This window comes from Copadichromis virginalis, linkage group LG9 (genome assembly GCF_057382275.1).
Source record: "Copadichromis virginalis isolate Kocher_CV1m ecotype Utaka linkage group LG9, C_Virginalis_male_GT1.1, whole genome shotgun sequence".
In the NCBI taxonomy this organism is placed as follows: Eukaryota; Metazoa; Chordata; class Actinopteri; order Cichliformes; family Cichlidae; genus Copadichromis; species Copadichromis virginalis.
The window spans coordinates 27,599,945-27,619,230 of NC_140626.1; the positions used below are offsets into that span (position 1 = coordinate 27,599,945).

Sequence of the window (19,286 nt, forward strand, 5' to 3'; positions counted from 1 at the left end):
TGAATACGTCAGAACAGACTGTTTTGTGAAGTGCATGACAGCATGTCACATGTTTTATGATGAAGGGAAAAGGAAAATTGAATAAAATAGATATGTGGCCTAAATGAGTGAAGAGCACAGACCGGGTAATTAAACTCATAGCTAATAAGACATTAGGATTATGTTGTGTGTTGTGCAGCTGATGGTTGATTTGGAGTGAATCTAGCTGATGATTTTTCTTTTGTTGTGAAGTTGAGCCTGCCGATTAGTATGATGGTATGATAAACCATGCTAATGGTATGATTTACCCTCCTGAGATGAGGAGCTTGTGTCATGACTTAACAAGGCCTTTTTATTTTGATACTTTCACAGTGCACTGAAAGTTTTGTTTGATAATCTCTGTTCTTTAAGCAGATCTGCACGTCGGGAATTAAAAATGCTACACGTCGTCGAGAAAATTGTGCCAAGTGAGTTCTCCACATTTAAATGGACTCTGGAGAAAGCCACTTATTTGGGACAATTATTAAATGACAGTCCCAGTCCAAAAGGATTCAGCGATGTAATCCAAACTAAAGTTCTTCTTTTTCTTTTTGAAATGACGTCATTTTGCTGAGAGTGGAAACTAAATGCGACGATAGGTTCCACTATCAGCAAAGAAAGAAAGAATGAATGCATGAATGAGTGAGTGAAAGGAAAACAAACTGACTGACTGGTAAAAGCTGACAAAAGCTGACAAGACTTTACTGATGTAACACGACTGTGTGAAGTTGACCCCCGCCTGGCAGGGGTGCAGATGAGTCTGTGTGTGCTTCCCTTTACAGGAGCAGAAAGATGACAGCAACACTCGAGGTTGCGTGATGATTTAACATTTTAAATGCCATTTTCTGTGTCTGTGAATTTATTATGTGTGTGTCATTCACTAGCTTGTGTGCTCACAGAGATAACTATGACAAAGTATGCATACGCCTGCGCAAGCGCTAACATTTGCATTTTCGTTTTTACAGCATTACGGTTCTTCATGTGTTTGATCATGTGATTTATAGGAATACTGGCTAATGTTTCTCTACTACAAGATTTCTGGGTTTATGTGTGAAGAAAACTGTAGTTACAGGCTATATGTTGATGGAGAAATTAATATAGTTTGAGACATACTGTGATGAGACCAGTGTTACTTTTTCCACAGCGAGTGTTAACTTTATGGTGTTTTATGGCACCTCTGGAATGTGGATGGCCGACGCCTGCCCACCAGGATGGTCAATGTGTATTGCTAATGTTTGTTTTTCTGAGACTGCATTTAGAAGAATCAGCTGAAGCGGACAAGTGACATGAGTAAAACAAATAAGAGATTACGGTAATTATGGAATAGTTTATTATGGGCTCATTTGCTGGCCACTTTTGAACCCATAATAATAATATATGAGTGGAGTGACTTTGCTTAAGAGAAGTCACTGATTACATTAATGTTAACAGAGTACATGGGATAATCCATGTCTGAGGTGAATTGGGGTAATAGTTGTAGTTACTGATTTGAGAAAACCTGCACATGACACTTGTCTTGCTGATGTTGAATGCTTATTACTCTTATGATACAATTGTTTACAGGTATGAAGTTTGATTTCACTTCCAGATTTTGCTTTCCAGGCCGTGATGGTGTGTATGCAGGCTCCTGGGAGAGCCAGGTGTTAAGCAAACTTAATATGCAACGCACGCTAACATCTTTTATTGCAGGGTTACGGAGCTACTCCGGAGGAGGTGCCCTGATGTTGCCTGGGACATGTTCTAGCTAATCTTTTTCTTTAAGACAGGGATCCAGGTTTGGTGAGTTGACGCATGGGAATGTCCATGCGTCAAGAGGTGGAGTGCAAGGATTAACATTAAACAATGTTTACTATTATTGTTGCAGTGATTTGTGTGATTAGCCGTTTTATTTACAAGTATTAAACCTATGCAAGTGGTGCACCCATGTTCAGATGAGGCTTTGATGGCCTATAAGTGAAGTTCACTGAACTAAAGAATGTGGTTTGATGATTGTTGACATGCTCTCCAAATAGAAGTTTTTCTTCTTAGCAAGGAAATACAGGTGCAGCAGTAATCTCCTGAGAAATCTTCAGAGGCCCAGTGAGAAGCGTGAACCATTCCAGGCATAGCCGACAGCCAGGCAGTGGTTGAGGTCAAAGGTCAAGCTGGTTGGGGCCCATCATGAGATCAGACCTTGGAGCCACAGCAAGGACCATGAAACTGCCTGCAAAATAGAGGAGAGGATCGTCCACAAGATGGGAGCTGAGGCCAGGAGAGAGGCTTCAGGAGGATCAGAGATCATCTTCAGCACAGCAGACATCACACAGAGAGCTGTGCTACTGAGCTTCCAGGAGATTTTAAATAAAATGAAAGATTCAATATTGACGCTGAGGAAGACAACTAAGGTGTACGACGTGCTCTGCCTTAAACCTTCAGCAGCGTTGGAACATGAAAACTCGTGGGATGAGGGGAGCGTGCCAAGCTCCATCGACAGCGCAGAAGGAGTTCGAGGATGACATCATGATTCTGTGAAAGCACAGGAACCAGAAGCTATGGTGGTGATGACAGCAGTTTCCTATGAACATCACCTAATGCTGTGCCACTATACTGTGCATACGATGACACTCTGAAGGCTGCTGGGATCATAACAGCAGTAAGACAACTGAACCCAGCACCCTTTCCACAGAGGTGTTTCTCTGCAGAGCGTGGACAATTAAGGAGTCATAAATATCCCCCTCACAAGACGAAGGTCTGAAGTCAGGTGATGGGGGCTGGTAAGAGGCCATAAAACTAGAGTGCTGAGAGGTCTGCAGCTTTGGAAATAGCTGAGAACCATGTTGACGAACAACAAAACCAACTGGTATGTTTGAATGTTTATTCTACATACATTTGGACTCTGGTCCTATGGACAACGATGGAAACAACTGGAAGAGACATTCATGACGCCCTGCAGAACTCAAACCACTCTGCAGAGAGACATGTGATGTGCACACCTGGAGGAAGCATTACCAAGCTGAGATGTTTTTGAAAATGTTACTTTTTTATTTTCACTATTAAATTAACAATTTCTTTGTTTGCTCGTAAGATGCAGTTTGCCATGAGATGAGCTCAATGAATGGGATAACTGCTAATACATTTGTTGAACTGTGTACCTTTTCAGTAATTTAGGGTGATTTGACATATGCTGAGTATAAAAATGTTTGCATTGAAACTGTCAGACATGAGGTATTCATACCTGGGAACTTTTCAGGCATAAAGGTCAAAAAGGGGGGAAATGTTAGATTTGTATTGTTGATTGTCATTTATGCTTAGAAATATTTACTTATATATGCTTAGAGTTTTGTAATTAGTTGTAGATTGGTAGAGGTTTTGATCCTTGATAGTCTGCAAACTTTGTGTGTATTAGACAGCACTTTGGGAGCATGAGAGGTCATACCGTGTCTTATTATTTTATGGTAGGATTAACGTAGTTGCGTCTGTTCTAGTCTAAGTGCTCTTTGTTTAGATGAACTGCAGGACTTCCTCACCGTGTTATCTAGGATGAACCATCTAGGGTGAGGGGGAGGCTACCCTCTTCCTGACCAAGGATGTTTGACCCTTTGATCAGCAGTCCACACACACACACACACACACACACACACACACACACACACACACACACACACACACAGGCAAGGTACTCTTTGTGTATGTAGACGTCATATGTTAATGAACTTATGCATATTCATGTAACCTCAATAAAAGGACAGTGATACGGGAGAACGGACGAGACCAACTGGAGTCAAGCGGTTGTCCGGTTCTCTCCCGTGCACGAGTAACATGAAGAACTTTGCCTATTTGTGTCTTGCTTAGCAGTGTAATTATATTGTCTTAACGTTCCAGCGAATAGGTTTATGCTACAAACCTAACACTGTGCTTCTTAGGTTTTAAATTTCACTGTGTTGTCATTGACATACCTGCACTTCCAAATTAGTGATCACAACTAACTGTTGTTCCCTCGCATTTGTTGGGTTGACAGAAACTCTGAACAATGCGATAGTCCAAAAATAATAGATCTTAGTGAAGAAACACGCTGGGAAGATCTCTTAGAGCCTTTTCCAAAAAACTGCAGATTCCAATATTATCAAACAATTCCATGTAATTACAAGTTATTCTGATGTGTCACCGCTTTGCCATGGTCAGGAAGAAGACCCAAACTGTTACCCTCAGATGAGAGGAAATTGGTAAGGATGTTCAGAAACCACAAAGGCTCAAGCCTGCCATGAACTGGAAACTCCTGGAATGCCAGCGTCACAGTTCATAGCTACGAGACTTTTACATCACCTTGGAGAGGGTGAGAGGGTGCTAACCAAAAAAGATGCCCCTGCTCCAAAATCAACTCCTTCAAGCTCGACTGAAATTTGCAGCTGCCCACATGGACAAGCCGAATGTCTTCTTGACAAAAGTTTCTAAATTCTTCTAAATTCCTTAGCTTTGACTCAAATCAACAGCTACGCGGATGAAACTTTGAGTTGGGCAGGACAATGATCCCAAACACTCATCAAAACTGGAATGGGTAATGCTGGCTAACATTAAGCTCCTAGAATGGTCTCCCCAATGCCCTGACCTCAACCCTGTTGAAAAAGTTAAGATATGAGTCTGTATGCATACAACTGACCCCCGTTGGAGAAAATCCAAAATAAATTCAAACTCTTGCACACAGTCAATAGAGATGTGTGCTGTAAAACCATCCCACCCTGGAAAAAGGTCAGTTCAAAGAAAGCATTAAGAGCACAAAATTAGCATGACATCAATGCCCATAACAAGTGCATGTATGCATTAGGGGTGCAACGATACACAAAATTCACGGTTCGGTTCGGTTCGATACTTTGGTGTCACGGTTCGATATTTTTTCAATACAAAAAAATGTTCATGCTTTTTTAATTTGTCATTTATTAAAATTATAAATATATATTTTAACTCAAAAGTACAGTTTTTAAATTGAATGTTGCTGAAACAACAAAGTAATAAAAAAATAAATCTATCTGATTGAGAAATCACTCATCTTTGGAAAAGAGAGTTTATTACAGAGAAATGGCTCTTTCCAAAATAAAAGCTATACTGTCAAAATCAAGACACAAGAAGTGGAATCCTTCACTGCACACATTAACTCTGTGGATAAAAACATCAAGTTCACCAGGGAAGACACAAAGGACAACTGTTTGCCTTTCCTGGACTGCGCTGTGCACATTGAAGAGAACGGCAACCTCAATATCGAAGTTTACCGGAAGCCCACACACACGGACCAGTACCTCCTGTTCGACTCCCATCACCCTCTGGAACACAAACTTGGAGTAATTAGGACCCTACACCACCGGGCAGAACATGTTCCCTCTAAGCCTGAAGGAAAAAAGAAGGAACACACACATGTAAAGGAAGCACTCAAAACGTGTATCAGAAAAACTCAGGAGAGTTTTCTCCAAGCATGACATCCCAGTGTATTTCAGACCCAGCAACACGCTCAGACAAAAACTGGTTCACCCCAAAGACAAAACGCCAAAACACAGACTTAACAATGTGGTGTATGCTGTACAGTGCAGCGAGGAATGCCCAGACCTCTACATTGGAGAGACCAAACAGCCACTTCACAAGCGCATGGCACAACACAGAAGAGCCACCTCCACAGGACAAGACTCAGCAGTCCATCTGCATCTTAAGGATAAAGGACACTCTTTCGAGGATGCCAATGTTCACATTTTGGACAGAGAGGACAGATGAGTGAAAGAGGAGTGAAAGAAGCCATCTATGTCCACTGTGAGCGACCATCTTTGAACAGAGGCGGGGGTTTACGACACCAACTCTCTGCCATCTATAATCCAGTTTTGAGATCCCTTCCCAGATGCCTTAACGCCCACTCACATCCTGGGCCATCTGATCTCAGGAATTCGGGACGATCTGATTTCCTCGTGTCAGCATTGTTCCCACATCATCATAATTAATGTTGTTCCAGGTTCAACATTGCAAGTGACCAATCACCTTCTTGTGACGTCATTCCTTTGCGACTTCGAAATACCCGCCTTCGAGTATTTCGAAATACAAGTGAAGAAGCGAAAAACCGCCGCCTGTCCGCCGAATTTGAAGTCAATTTAGGATACTTTCCTTTAATAAACGGTAAGCATTATACATATGTTCCTCACTTGGCTTGCTGTTTGCTTGCTAGCGATAGGCTACTTGACGACAGCATTAGCTAACCAGTGTTCTCTAGACCAGCGTTCCCCAACTTTTTGGGTGTTTCGTGGCCCGGGGGTTGGGTCAGGCAAAATTGCAGTAGCTTCCCTGATCATTTTACAAACATAAGTGAAGAGAATCTGGACTAAAAGGCCTAGACTTATGGTTGTGTGCTGAATCTATGAATCAAACTATCACCTGGAAACATAATTAACTGGTCCATAGCTGTGAAACTGGACATGAGTTCTTGATTCTATGGAGATTAACAGTAATCCAGAAATTTACAAATTTGTCCTGGTACATCGCGTAAATGTTGTCCCTGGGACATCGCGTAAATGTTGTCCCTGGGACATCGCGTAAATGTTGTCCCAGGGACATCGCGTAAATGTTGTCCCTGAGACATCGCGTAAATGTTGTCCCTGAGACATCGCGTAAATGTTGTCCCAGGGACATCGCGTAGATGTTGTCCCTGGGACATCGCGTAAATGTTGTCCCTGAGACATCGCGTAAATGTTGTCCCTGGGACATCGCGTAAATGTTGTCCCAGGGACATCGCGTAGATGTTGTCCCTGGGACATCGCGTAAATGTTGTCCCTGGGACATCGCGTAAATGTTGTCCCTGGGACATCGCGTAAATGTTGTCCCTGGGACATCATGTAGAAGTTGCCAGAGACATACCATATGAAAGTTTAGCTTCTTTTAGCCCCTGTTTGTTTTATATTATTTTATATATATATATTTTTTAATATTATATTTAATATTTACATTGTATTGCAAAAAACCCCACAACAAGTTAAAATGAATTAATGAATATTGACTAATTAAACCTTCGTTATTTTTCCACCAGAAATGGACGACATAATTAGAAGAAGTGTTCTGAATGACGAAAAAAAAAGAACTGGAAAAGACACACAACTTTGTGTGCATGTGTCACAATGCCAGGAGGACCCATTCAGTGTTGTGTTAGAAAAATTGAACTCATTAACCCTTCATGGACATTATAAATGTTTAAATGTTGCCTCAGGTAAAGACAGGAAAAGAGACTATTACAAATTCAACTGCATCAGAGCTGGGAAAAAAAGTCGAAACAGCTACAGAGCAGTGGGCTGTAAGGCCTATGTTTCATTTAAAGTACTCAAATGTTGGAAAGACCACACAGTCATCGTGCAGCGTACATATGATAAGCATGATGGGCATGATCCTTCGGACCCAAAAGACGCACATTTCAACAATATTTCCAGTGATTTGAGGAGGAAGATTGAGGAACTGCTTTCCCTTGGAACTAAGCCAGCCATCATACTAACCGAATGTCATAAATGGGCCAAAGAACATGGACACAGAGATCTTCACAACAGAGAGCATTTTGTCACACCACGTGACATTGACAGTGTTAGAACCAGAGGTGGGACCAAGTCATTGTTTTGCAAGTCTCAAGTAAGTCTCAAGTCTTTATCCTCAAGTCTCAAGTCAAGTCTCAAGTAATGTCAGGCAAGTCAGAGTCGAGTCTCAAGTCACTGGTGTAAAAGTCCGAGTCAAGTCACAAGTCTGAAACTTTGAATTTCAAGTCCTTTCGAGTCTTTAAAAAAAAAACAAACGAAAAAATAATGTTGCAGTTATATGCTAAATGTAAATATTAGACCATGTAATTTTAAAATCTGTGTTTTTCTCAACACATGACAAAATAGTGAACTTAGAAAATATACACAAATTGTGAAATTGCACCTCTTTAAAATGCAGCTCAATTAAACCTAGCTCCAAGAATAATTTTCACCACAGTTCTGAGATACGCTGCATGTTATTCTTGGATGCGGTTGTAGGACCAGCTTTAAAATCGCATGACAAAAATATCATACACATTAAAAAAACTGTATCACCAACGTAGCCTGGACAACATTTGCTAGTTAGATGAAGTCAGCTATCTCATCGTAGCATATTTATATGCATATTTATAATCATACGGTTCTTGGAGTGAGTGCACACACTCATGAAGTTTAGTAACTTCAGGTCACTGCAACAAGCCCAGGTACAGTTTACCGACGGATGGGTGCAGGACCTTGAAATGCACCGTGTAGAACGAAAGACCATCGTACGTATCATAAGTTTACCAGTCTCACAAATCGTCGTCATAAATACACATTCATTAACAGTTTATTAATATAACCTTTGAGCTCAAGGGTAATTAATTAGTAGTGGAAATAATTTCTGGTAGCATCACAGAAATGTAGCAGTGACAATAATACTGTATGCTGTAATCGTACTGGACAATTAGTGATACAAAACAACTGTTTTATCCTGTGAATAAAAGTATATGTTTTTGTCAATGTACCATAATAACAGAAGCGAAACGCAATATTGTGTCAGGACAATTCACTATTTATGCACAATAAATAAAGGAGCATAGCGCGACAATTTCTGTTCAGCGCCAGACTTGCTTGTAACCTATATCACTAATTATGTTATGAAAATGACGTATTAACTACTAAAAAACACTGACCTTCGTGTAAATGCTTGGAGCAGACTAACCTGTGAGCTGGAGTGTTCTGGGACGTTATATTTGATCTTTGAATGGCTGCAATCCAAGCCGTCTTTGTTACTTCGGAAACATGGCTCGAACAATTTCTCTTCAACGACGTAATCCGATAACAACCGATCTCTTTACCCGTCGGCTTCCCGTGGCTGTCATGCGACCGGCTATTGCAGTTAATAATACAACAGCTTCTTGACATTTTTGTGTTTCTTTTTATCGCTGTATAACTGATTTTAATTGAAAGCCTGCGTGCGCTAGTACCGCTTGCCACGAGTTCCCAGAATCCTTTGCGGTTCTACCCGTGAATGACGTCACATTTTCAATCTCTATATAATATGCATGTTAAATTTTATATTTGGGGTAAAATATCAAGTCTTTTCAAGTAAACCGGTTCAAGTCCAATTCAAGTCCCAAGTCATTGGTGTAAAAGTCCAAGTCAAGTCACAAGTCTTAGAACATTTTTTCAAGTCAAGTCTAAAGTCATAAAATTAATGACTCGAGTCTGACTCGAGTCCAAGTCATGTGACTCGAGTCCACACCTCTGGTTAGAACCTGCATGATGAGGAAGAAGCACTTTAACTGTGGAGACAGTCAAAGTGTACATACCTTACTTAATGGAAAACATCAAGAACATGTTCTCTTCTATCAACCATACACATCTGACCAAGAACTAATGATTGTTTTGCAGACACCTGTAATGAAATCAAACATGGAGAACTATGCAAAACAGTTAGTATTTGTTGACACCACGCACTGCGTTAACCAGTATTCATTTCCCTTATTCACACTTGTTGTAAGAGATGATCATGGGCATGGAGTCCCTGTGGCCTATGCTATTGTCAGCAACGAAAGTCAGAAAACCCTGGAAACTGTTCTTGGAATAGTTTGTGAGCATTTCCCAACTTCCCCGAGGTAAATAATACATTGACAGCTATTGATTTTGAAATAATTCCTTTTCAAAAAAGTTATAACATGCCAGAATCTAATGCTATAGCTGCAGCATGGGCTGCAAAAAACTTTCCTTTCCAGTTGTTAAAGTTATTCCTATAGGCTGTATGCAGTATTTTATATATCTACTTGTGAGTTGAAATGTTTAATTTGGCATTGAAGTGGTGCTTTGAGATAGCAAAAACATTTTCATACTGTTTAATCTCATTTAGTGTTTTCTTTTTTTCTGTAGAGCATTTATGGTTGACAAAGACTTTGCGGAAATAAATGCTTTGCAGAAGGTTTTTCCAGAGTCAGCTATCCTTCTATGCTGGTACCATGTCTTGCAGGTAAACCACATTGTTTTCTTTTCACGTTGTCTAAGATGCACCTGAAACACATTTTTACAACAGGGTCCTGTTGTCATGATTTGCCTCATTGTGATATTCACCTACTCAGGTTAATGAATATAAAGGGATAAAATGTTGAGTGACTATGTCCATCCATTTAAGACCACAGTGCACTCATCTTCTGGTGGCTGCTTCCCAAAGCTCTTTTTGACATTTAAAAATATGTTTGCCTGGTTGATTTCTGTAATGCACAGGTCCTCTTGTCCAGTGAGTGACAAAGTTATTTTTGGACGTCAGCTTTCTTTTATGCTTTTTGTACAGCTGCTCCTCTGTCTCTCTCTCCAGATTAACTTTTTTCCTCTTACATTCACAGGCTGTTAATCGATGGCTTTCAAAATCAGAGTCCGGGGTCCATGGGCTTTCTAACACCCAAAAGAGAAATGAAATCATTTCTTTCTTTTGTAAGCTGAAAGCTTGCACATCTGTAAGTGTAATTTGTCTATTTCACATTTTGATTTCTTGATTACACTAAGAGCATAATAACTTTCAGTTGCTAAAAAAAAGTTACAGAGAGATACAAAATAGATTTTTGAAACAATTTCTAAAACTGGCTTCTTATCTTGCTTATCAAAACAAGTACTTAAGCTGTGCAGAACATCATTGTGTCACCCACTGTGCAGTAGAACTTGTGAGTGGGATTCTTTCACAGACAGATGCTGAAACCAAATATGTTTATAGGTTTAGTGTTCCTTCTTAGCCATTGTAAGGGAAGAAATAATTGCTTCTTAATACAAAAACACGACATATTATTAATAACTTAAAATTCTTAATGTTATTCAATAAAAGGAAAAGGGCTTCAATACATAATATTAAAGATTTCAATAGGTCTGTTAAATGGATTGAAATATATTCTGTTGCATCCAATTCTCTTAGGAGGACGACTTTAAAGCCACATCAGCAGAGTTCTGCCAGACATTTAAGCAATACCCTTTGGTGTGCCAGTATTTTCAGAAGCACTGGGAAGGCATTGGCCACATGTGGTGTGACTACGGCCGTCGCTTCAGTCACGCTCGTTCTGAAACAAACAATGTGATTGAAAGGTATGATTTATTATTTTGACCTCATTCAATTGTATTGCTGAAAAAAAGATATTATGCTTTAATCCAAGAGGCTAAACTGAGTAGGTTCGTCATGTCATTGCCAGAACAGGTTTTAGGCAAATCCTTTAAATTCTAGCAGCGTTTTTTATGTTATCACAACAAAAAACAGAGTAGGTGGATTTGCCTAAATCAGCTAAACCGGCACAGAGCATTCCTTTATAAAAGACGTGTGCAATAGGTATTCCAATTTTTAAAAAAATAATACAGTCTTGATTAAAACTTTAAATTCCTTCAATTACAGTTACTAATCATTTCAAATAACTGTTTTTCAGATTTTTCCACCGCCTGAAATACCAGTTTTTATCTGGCTACAAGAATAGGCGTCTGGATGATCTGATTGAAGTGCTCCTAGGGAAGGCCGACGACTACTTGTCAGTCATAAAAACCCTGCAAGATGTGGGCCGCATGAAAAACAGGTTTGCTGACACCTTGTCTCAAGTTTCAGACTCTGCTTCAAGACTGATGGAAAGTGGTTGGGCTCTTAAAATTACAGTCAAGAACAGCCATGGAGTTAATGCATATCAAGTCCCATCTGAGTCAAGAGAAGACATGGTGTATGATGTCTGCCCTGTTGAGTCCTACTGCAACTGTACATATGGCTTACGAGGACTTCTTTGCAAGCATCTAGTGTTACTTGCAAAATTAGCAGAGGCTGACAATGACATCTATCCAAACATGGAAACAGACATTTCTACCTTGGCAAGAATTGCAGTGAAAGAAAGGCATTACTTTGTACACTGTGAGGACTTGAAAGTGATAAAAATGCCAAGTTTGTTTGGAAATCTGTGTTTTTTTGCATCGGCTGCAACACTTCAGTGCACTTGTTGTACGTTCTCTCACTATAACACATGTGCTTGCCTGAAGGTGGCTTGTAGCCATTTTAAACAAATGAAAAACTCTCTGAAAAGTCCTCTATCAACTTTGAATGACACTCCTGTAGTTGAAAGCACAGACAAAAAATGCACAGAAGATGCAGTTGGAAAACTAAATGCTGTTTTAGACACAGTTAAACAGTGGGCATTCATTCCAGAGGGTATCACTCCAATGATAGATGAACTGCATACAAATGTCTTAAAAACAAAACAAGTAGGCAAAAGTATATGCCAGTACGAAATAAAGACGACAGATAATGCACGCAAAATTAGGCCATTGTATTCTAGCAAGAAACGTTCGGCCAGCATCGACATTCCAACAGTCTGTGAAAATGAATGTGAACAGTCGATAACCACTGAAAGAGAGACATCCTCTGGAGAAAATGAAAACCTTTTGGAATACAAAACAAAAAAGAGAAGAGTTAAAGCTAAGTATATGCATAAGTAGACTTTTGTGTGACATTTCAAAGGGACTGCATCCATTACTTCTGTTTATTGAAACCTAAAGCTGAATAGCTGTCTTAACTTTCTGCCAAGGAACAGTTGAAAAGAAATTGTTTGGTCTCTCAAGCAGTTGTTATTTATGTGTGTTATTCATTACTTTGGCTTGGTTGCTGTTTTTGATACAAATTCATCTGTGCCCATTGTAATATTTTCATATGTTACTATTTTTATATTGCTATGCATTATAAATAAAGGATTACTTATTACTATTAAAGGTCTGCATTTGTAATTGTTGGTATTATTTATAAAATATGCGCTCTTAAGTTTTTTGCTCCATAAAACGATACCTGTCACTTTTTGGACATAGAGTATCAGCTGTTGAGAATCCTGGCTCATACAAAATAGAAGTAAAAGGTTTCAACATCCAGCCTTTTTATGATTAAATACAAAGTGTAATAACAGAGTTATTGGGGTGTGATTTTGTTAATAGTTAGTCTTAAGTATAAGTTTAATAGTAATGAGTAAGAAAATATAGCCAGAATAATGGAATGAGACTAACACCTGACCTCACACTGAGATTTGGTATGAAGTGGCATGTTTGTGCTAATGCTGACATTGGGGCTCAGAGTTCCTCTGTGTGTATATATTTGTGAACGTTAACTTGGCTAATGTCCAAGGGTTTGACTGCTTTCCTGTTGGATTGTATCACAAAGAACAGGGATAAGAGCACCAGTGGCCGTGCACACCCTCATCTCTCTCCTTCACCCGATCATTAGTGTTGGAAACCGGCATTAGCTCAGAGTAGATTAGACTTCAGTATAGTGCAAGTGATTTGATTTTATGATTATTTGATTCAGTTTTTTCTGTGTTCAAGCTCAATTACTTTAATAAAATATGTTGAATTCAAACAAATAAATAAACAAATAAACTGTGGACATTACCCTTTTAAACCTTTCTGAAACAAGACAGGTAAAAACCAGTGTATAAAAGTTTACATAGGTATAAATAGCTCTAACACTTTACTCCAGCCTGGCGTCCACACATGTGGACATCACATTTTGGGTTATTTAGACCAAAATACTAAATCTTGATCAACAAGTGCCTGATATACAGTTATGAGGACATTATACTGCAACTGTTCTATCGAAATTTCAAATTAATGTCCTCATATGTGGCTCTCATTTTTCTCAGAAACAAAAATTAGGTAAAAAAAACAAAACCTGGTAATTCTTTCTTTTTACATTCATCGGGTTCCAATCGGCCCAAATATCAAAGAGAAATTAAAAATGCATGCCATGGAAGATTTCGGGTCTTAGGGGGTTAAAATGACCAGACCCCTCCGGCCTGTTTTCCAGGCCACTAAATTAAACCCAGTCAATTACCAATTGAACAGAATAAAAACCTACGAGGTCCACTAATAGTCCAAAAGTCCAAATCTTTAATAGAAAAGACAGGCAGAACTCAAACAAACAATAATCCAAACGAGGAGCATATATACACACTGGAAAGTAAATAATTATAAGTTATTAAATCAGACTAATTAAATACAGTAAAACTAATAAGGGAAGACGAACACACGGGAAATAAAAATAACAGTGTAAACATACCAAAACTCAAAATAAAACAGGAAAGCTACTACAAACCGAGTGTGACACAATTACATTCATATTGAAACATATGTGATAATTTTCTTTCTTTGTAGCATTTTTAAGATATGTGTTAGAACAGTCATTATGCTGTTTGGATTAGGAACCAATCATTTTTGCCAAATAGTTAACACAAACTTAGAACAACAATGAACAATTTTCAAGATTCTGATGTACAGAACAAACAAAAGTCACAAAAGGTTTCATTATTTAAGAAACAAGATCAAGTTTTTCACACAGGAATGAAATGACAGAATCCAGTGCAGCGGGGCCAAAGGTGTGTGTCAGCAAACTGAAGGCTGAGGAATCAGTCAGCTCATGTTTAAGATTGTGTTGGATTTTGAGAAGAGTCTGTCTGTTATTAGAAAGTAAGATTAACAATGTTACACCAATAACCCAAATACGGGGAAATGACAAATAATACCAAAAAAGATACAACTTTCATATTGTTTTACTAACTTACTTTGTCATATCAGCACTTGAATGGTCGCTGCCTTTACAGACCATGTCTGTTGTGACATCGCAGGCCAATCTTCCGGCAAACCCGAGGGCTAGCTCCCCAGCCTCCTCTTCACTCAGAACACTAAACACTGTTACTTTAGTTTTGGCCTTCTTAGGCCTGTCAAGAATCATTGCGGGCAGTTTGGCTTTACGGCCCTAAAAAAGAAAAAGTGCAAACACCAAAAGAGCAGAGAGAGACACACACACGCGCACAAAGTTAAATGCTTTTGTTTACATGGTGTAATTGTGTATATGTTGCAGCAAATGCACAATTTCCAGCCACATTGTCACTTCATTGATACGAGTAACCCGGATTTATTTCAGGTGACATCAAAATCACGAAATGTATACCTACCCCAATCAAACCTCTGAAAACATGAACTGACATGTTCTCTGCGTTGATTCTGCGCTTGATCTCGTCTTCTGTTATTGTGTAGGTTTTCTTTTTTGAGCTTGGTACAGATAAGCGACCATGCACTCTGTAAACTGTACTAGTTCCTTCTGAATCAGTTTGGAATTCTGTATCTGCATCGATCCTGTCAACATCATCAGCAGCAACATTATCTGTACTCAGACTTGTGCCGTATACTTCTGTTTCTTTTTCTTTGTCTTCAGTCTGTGTACCTTCATCTCTGACTGTCAGTCTTCCTATCTCACTGTTACTTGTCGATTTGCTGCAGATGTTCTCTCCCTTAGGAACTTTTCCTTTGTCATTCGCTGCCTGATGCTTTCCCTGATGACATTCTTCACTGGCTACTTCTATTGCTCCTCCTGTATAGCCACCCACTATGCTGCACAACTCCTTTCCCTCTGCTGTGCTGCACTGTGCTGTTACATAAAGAAGAATGATATAAACAGCACTATATCAATTTAATTGTGAAGAGAAATCCCCACAATACGACACAGTTATGTCTAAAATAGTTTTGTGTAAAAACTGGATCTTGAAACGTCCACTTTAATTACACAGTCCTGGTGTGCAAAGGCAAAATTACGAAAAAAAAATTCACTTTAAACATTTTTGGACGTTGTTTAGTTATATTGTGACTTACTCTCACAGAAGATACAGATGCCACAAACAGACTTTGAACAACGCATGTGCTTGTATGCACCACATTTCTGGCACTGCACCTGTGAATTAAAAAAAAAAAAAAAGAAGAAGAAATAAACAAACAAAAAACAAATGAACAAAGTCCATTAAATAAACAATCTATATGGCTAAGGACATGTCATAGTGTACCCGGTCTTTGGCTGCAATCACACACCAGCACTGACTGCACTTCCTAGTTCGATCTGCAAAATATAATTTGTTTAAGTACAAGTTACATTTTCCAATGTTAGAGAAAAAGAAGGCAGCTAATTTTATCTTTACCTATTGAGGAAAATAAGTAGTGGCAAAGTCGGGACCTGAGCTTTGTGATTTCAGTGTTGTACTCCTCCACTTGTGTTTTACCGTCAATGAGAGATTGGGCAAACTAATAATTGACGAAGAAAAAAAAAAAAAAAAAGAACAAAAAGAATTAGATTAACAAAGAAATGTTTGTTTGTTTTTAACACCCCCCCCCGAGAAAAAAAAAAAAACAGAGCAACCAAAGCAAAGCATTACTGCTGAAATGGTTCAATCTACAAAAAAAATTGAGATTTTACCATCCTGCCTCTAAGGCTTTAAAAACTGAATAGGCAAAAATGTAAACATTACTTATATAGGTTAAAGCTATAGTTTTCAGTACCATTATGACATGCACTCCACATGAGTTCCCATCCTGTTGATGTGGGTGGCTCACATGTGACAAGGTCCACTCTCCAGCGCAGCCTCTTGCTGAAGCAAATGAGCTGAGAGATCGCAGTTATTATAAATAAAAAGCATATAGAGAAATCAATAACCACGTTCGGTAATGCTTTCAATTAAATTAAATATGTTATGTTAAATATGTTAATTAATTACCTCCAGTTTTTCAACACCGCACTTTTTCTGACCTCCGACTCGCCAAATGAATTCATATAGACTATGGTCCTCTTGGGTATGTCACAAAACTGTTTTGTAAAAAGATGGATATGGTAGGCTTGGGCCTTGAGAATTCCTAATGAGGGACACTGAAAAGTATCATGCACTAGAGAGAGTGCAAAATCTGTGCAACTTACAAACAAGGTCCAGTGGCTGCCGTTTTCCAGACAGGCTCCAATCAATTTCTCATACATCTGAAAGATGTTTTTCTGGAAATAAAAAGAATGTGACAAGTATGTTTTTCTGTCAAGAATGACACTGCAAAACTGCAAAAGCTTGTCAGGTGAGACTTGTAATTAATTCTGCAGATACACAAACATATAGAAAGTGTCATTTTTGGTTTACATTAATTAATTTCTATAGTGTGTACAAAACAAATCAAGACCACAGACTCAACACGCACCACTCAATTTTTGGTGTTCTTTATCAGTTGGCCAAGACAGAAATGTTTTAATCTGTGTGCATTGCTTTTGAACAAGTCTTTACACAGAAAAGGTTTCAGAAAGGTATTTTTCAGGTTCTTCTGACAAGGCTTCAATTTTGGAAAATGCTGTTTGTTTATAGTGGCAACTTATAAACCCTTTGTGATAAGAACATAGTTACCACAGTCCAAGTCATACCTTCAAAAAGTATGCACTTTGTGCTCTTGTGGACCCATCCAAAATTTTTCCAGTGATTTGGCTTGGTATTGGATAAATGTGAGGGAAATTCTATAAAAATAACATAAATACACCTATGTTTTCAAATACATTACAAAAAACGTAAACATGCTATGTCATTATGATCAAACAAGCTTTTCAACATACCTCACACTGCAAATAGATTAGGCCATCTATTACCTTATAAAACAAATAAATAAATACATATAAATAAAAACAGAACTAAGGAACACGATTCATTAAGTAAATTGTACAATAAAGTGTATTTAAAGCAGAATTTAACATTAGTTTTATGACAACATAAAAGGATTTTTATGTCAAGAGGTACCTCATCTGAAATGTTAGTCTGGTCAAACAGGGATTTCAAACTTGAAATACCAATAGAGTTTGGTCCAGCTACTCCCACAAGGTAATCTGTGAGAAAGCATATGCTGTAGTCAACAGATATCATTTTCTTTTTGCATGCTGCAACCATCATCCATTTCAGTCTTCTAGGAGCTTTGTCTGGTTGTAGTTCTTTTTTCTCCTCCTCTCCCCTCATCTATTAATTAAATTGTTTTCTGACCTTCCTAACTGTTTCCGACCTGTCTTCCCAATGTGATGTTTAAGCAATATATGTATGGTCAGAAGGGGGTGAAATTTTCATTGCAGTTGTACGTGTAACATTGCATGTGATAATAAAAGGCTTGATTGGTTGATTATTCAACATGAGTTGACATTTACCTGACATTGTGAAGGAGTCACAGTTTCTGTAAGGGTGTAAGAACATAACATGTGGATTTGTTACACTTCTTTTTCACAAGTTAATAACAATCAATAATTTTCATTCCATTATTTACAAGCTATCACACGATGTCCCTGGGACAACATTTACACGATGTCCCAGGGACAACAATTACACGATGTTCCAGGGACAACAATTACACGATGTCCCAGGGACAACATTTACACGATGTTCCAGGGACAACAATTACACGATGTTCCAGGGACAACAATTACACGATGTCCCAGGGACAACATTTACACGATGTTCCAGGGACAACATTTACGCGATGTACCAGGACAAATTTGTAAATTTCTGGATTACTGTTAATCTCCATAGAATCAAGAACTCATGTCCAGTTTCACAGCTATGGACCAGTTAATTATGTTTCCAGGTGATAGTTTGATTCATAGATTCAGCACACACTTCTTCACTTGTATTTCGAAATAATCGAAGGCGGGTATTTCGAAGTCGCAAAGGAATGACGTCACAAGAAGGTGATTGGTCACTTGCAATGTTGAACCTGGAACAACATTAATTATGATGATGTGGGAACAATGCTGACACGAGGAAATCAGATCGTCCAGGAATTCGCATGATAAGGTGGGGCCAGGTTTCACAATGAACACACCCGAAACTCTGGCTGATTGGGACCCACACCCAGTTTCACACCTTGGCTCAGGCGATTAGAGGATCGTCGGACCCCCTGATGATCCTCTAATCACCTGTCCCTCTGTGGGGGGTTACTCCCACTAGGTTTATATCTGGGACTCTCCACCATTTGACCTTATCTGAAGAAGCTTCTCGGATGAGAGGTGAAACGTCTTCAAGTAACTTAAAGAAGTCCAGACGCTTTTCTTTGCAAGCTCCTTTGACTACGATGACCTGGATGACTGAGAACCTTCACAGGCTATACTATACGCTTCTTCTGGGCTATATTCTCAGCAGCATATTAAACATATCAGGTCCCCATAAGGAGAATCATGTGCTAACGGCTGTCTAAATGACTCGGCTAAAGTTTGTAGCATGCATGCTTGTTGTTTTTGTCTGCTTCCACTTGTCTCTGCACTAGGATGATGTCGGCGTAAATGTGCAGTCATATTCATTTTGTTCCCACTAGTGCTGTCAGCGTTAATCTGAAATGACGTTAACGCCACAACACGGCAAATCTCCGTTAACGAGCTACCGCCGATCGCCCGTGCGTGGGGCTGGACAGCCAACACGTTAACGA

The 19,286-nt window shown here is 39.0% G+C and overlaps 2 protein-coding genes and 1 long non-coding RNA gene across 3 annotated transcripts; 1 reads left to right on the top strand and 2 right to left on the bottom strand.

Moving 5' to 3' along the window:
- The first annotated feature begins 9,280 nt into the window (after positions 1-9,280).
- On the top strand, positions 9,281-12,762 carry LOC146702059 (uncharacterized). Its single transcript, XM_085468552.1, has 5 exons — positions 9,281-9,643; positions 9,912-10,008; positions 10,382-10,492; positions 10,942-11,108; positions 11,441-12,762. Exons 1-5 carry the CDS (start codon positions 9,288-9,290, stop codon positions 12,486-12,488), a joined length of 1,779 nt encoding a protein of 592 aa, XP_085324678.1. The 5' UTR covers positions 9,281-9,287; the 3' UTR covers positions 12,489-12,762.
- Positions 12,763-13,899: 1,137 nt separating this feature from the next.
- LOC146702060 (uncharacterized) lies at positions 13,900-16,719 on the bottom strand. The gene is made up of 7 exons (XM_085468553.1): positions 16,359-16,719; positions 16,001-16,103; positions 15,869-15,921; positions 15,681-15,759; positions 14,987-15,459; positions 14,594-14,787; positions 13,900-14,485 (listed from the first exon to the last, which is right to left on the bottom strand). The coding sequence occupies exons 1-7, from the start codon at positions 16,359-16,361 to the stop codon at positions 14,341-14,343; spliced, it is 1,050 nt and encodes a 349-aa protein (XP_085324679.1). The 5' UTR covers positions 16,362-16,719; the 3' UTR covers positions 13,900-14,340.
- A 534-nt stretch (positions 16,720-17,253) lies between these two features.
- LOC146702061 (uncharacterized) lies at positions 17,254-18,798 on the bottom strand. The gene is made up of 2 exons (XR_014922277.1): positions 17,621-18,798; positions 17,254-17,472 (listed from the first exon to the last, which is right to left on the bottom strand). It is a non-coding gene; the product is annotated as an uncharacterized LOC146702061 (long non-coding RNA).
- Positions 18,799-19,286: the final 488 nt, after the last annotated feature.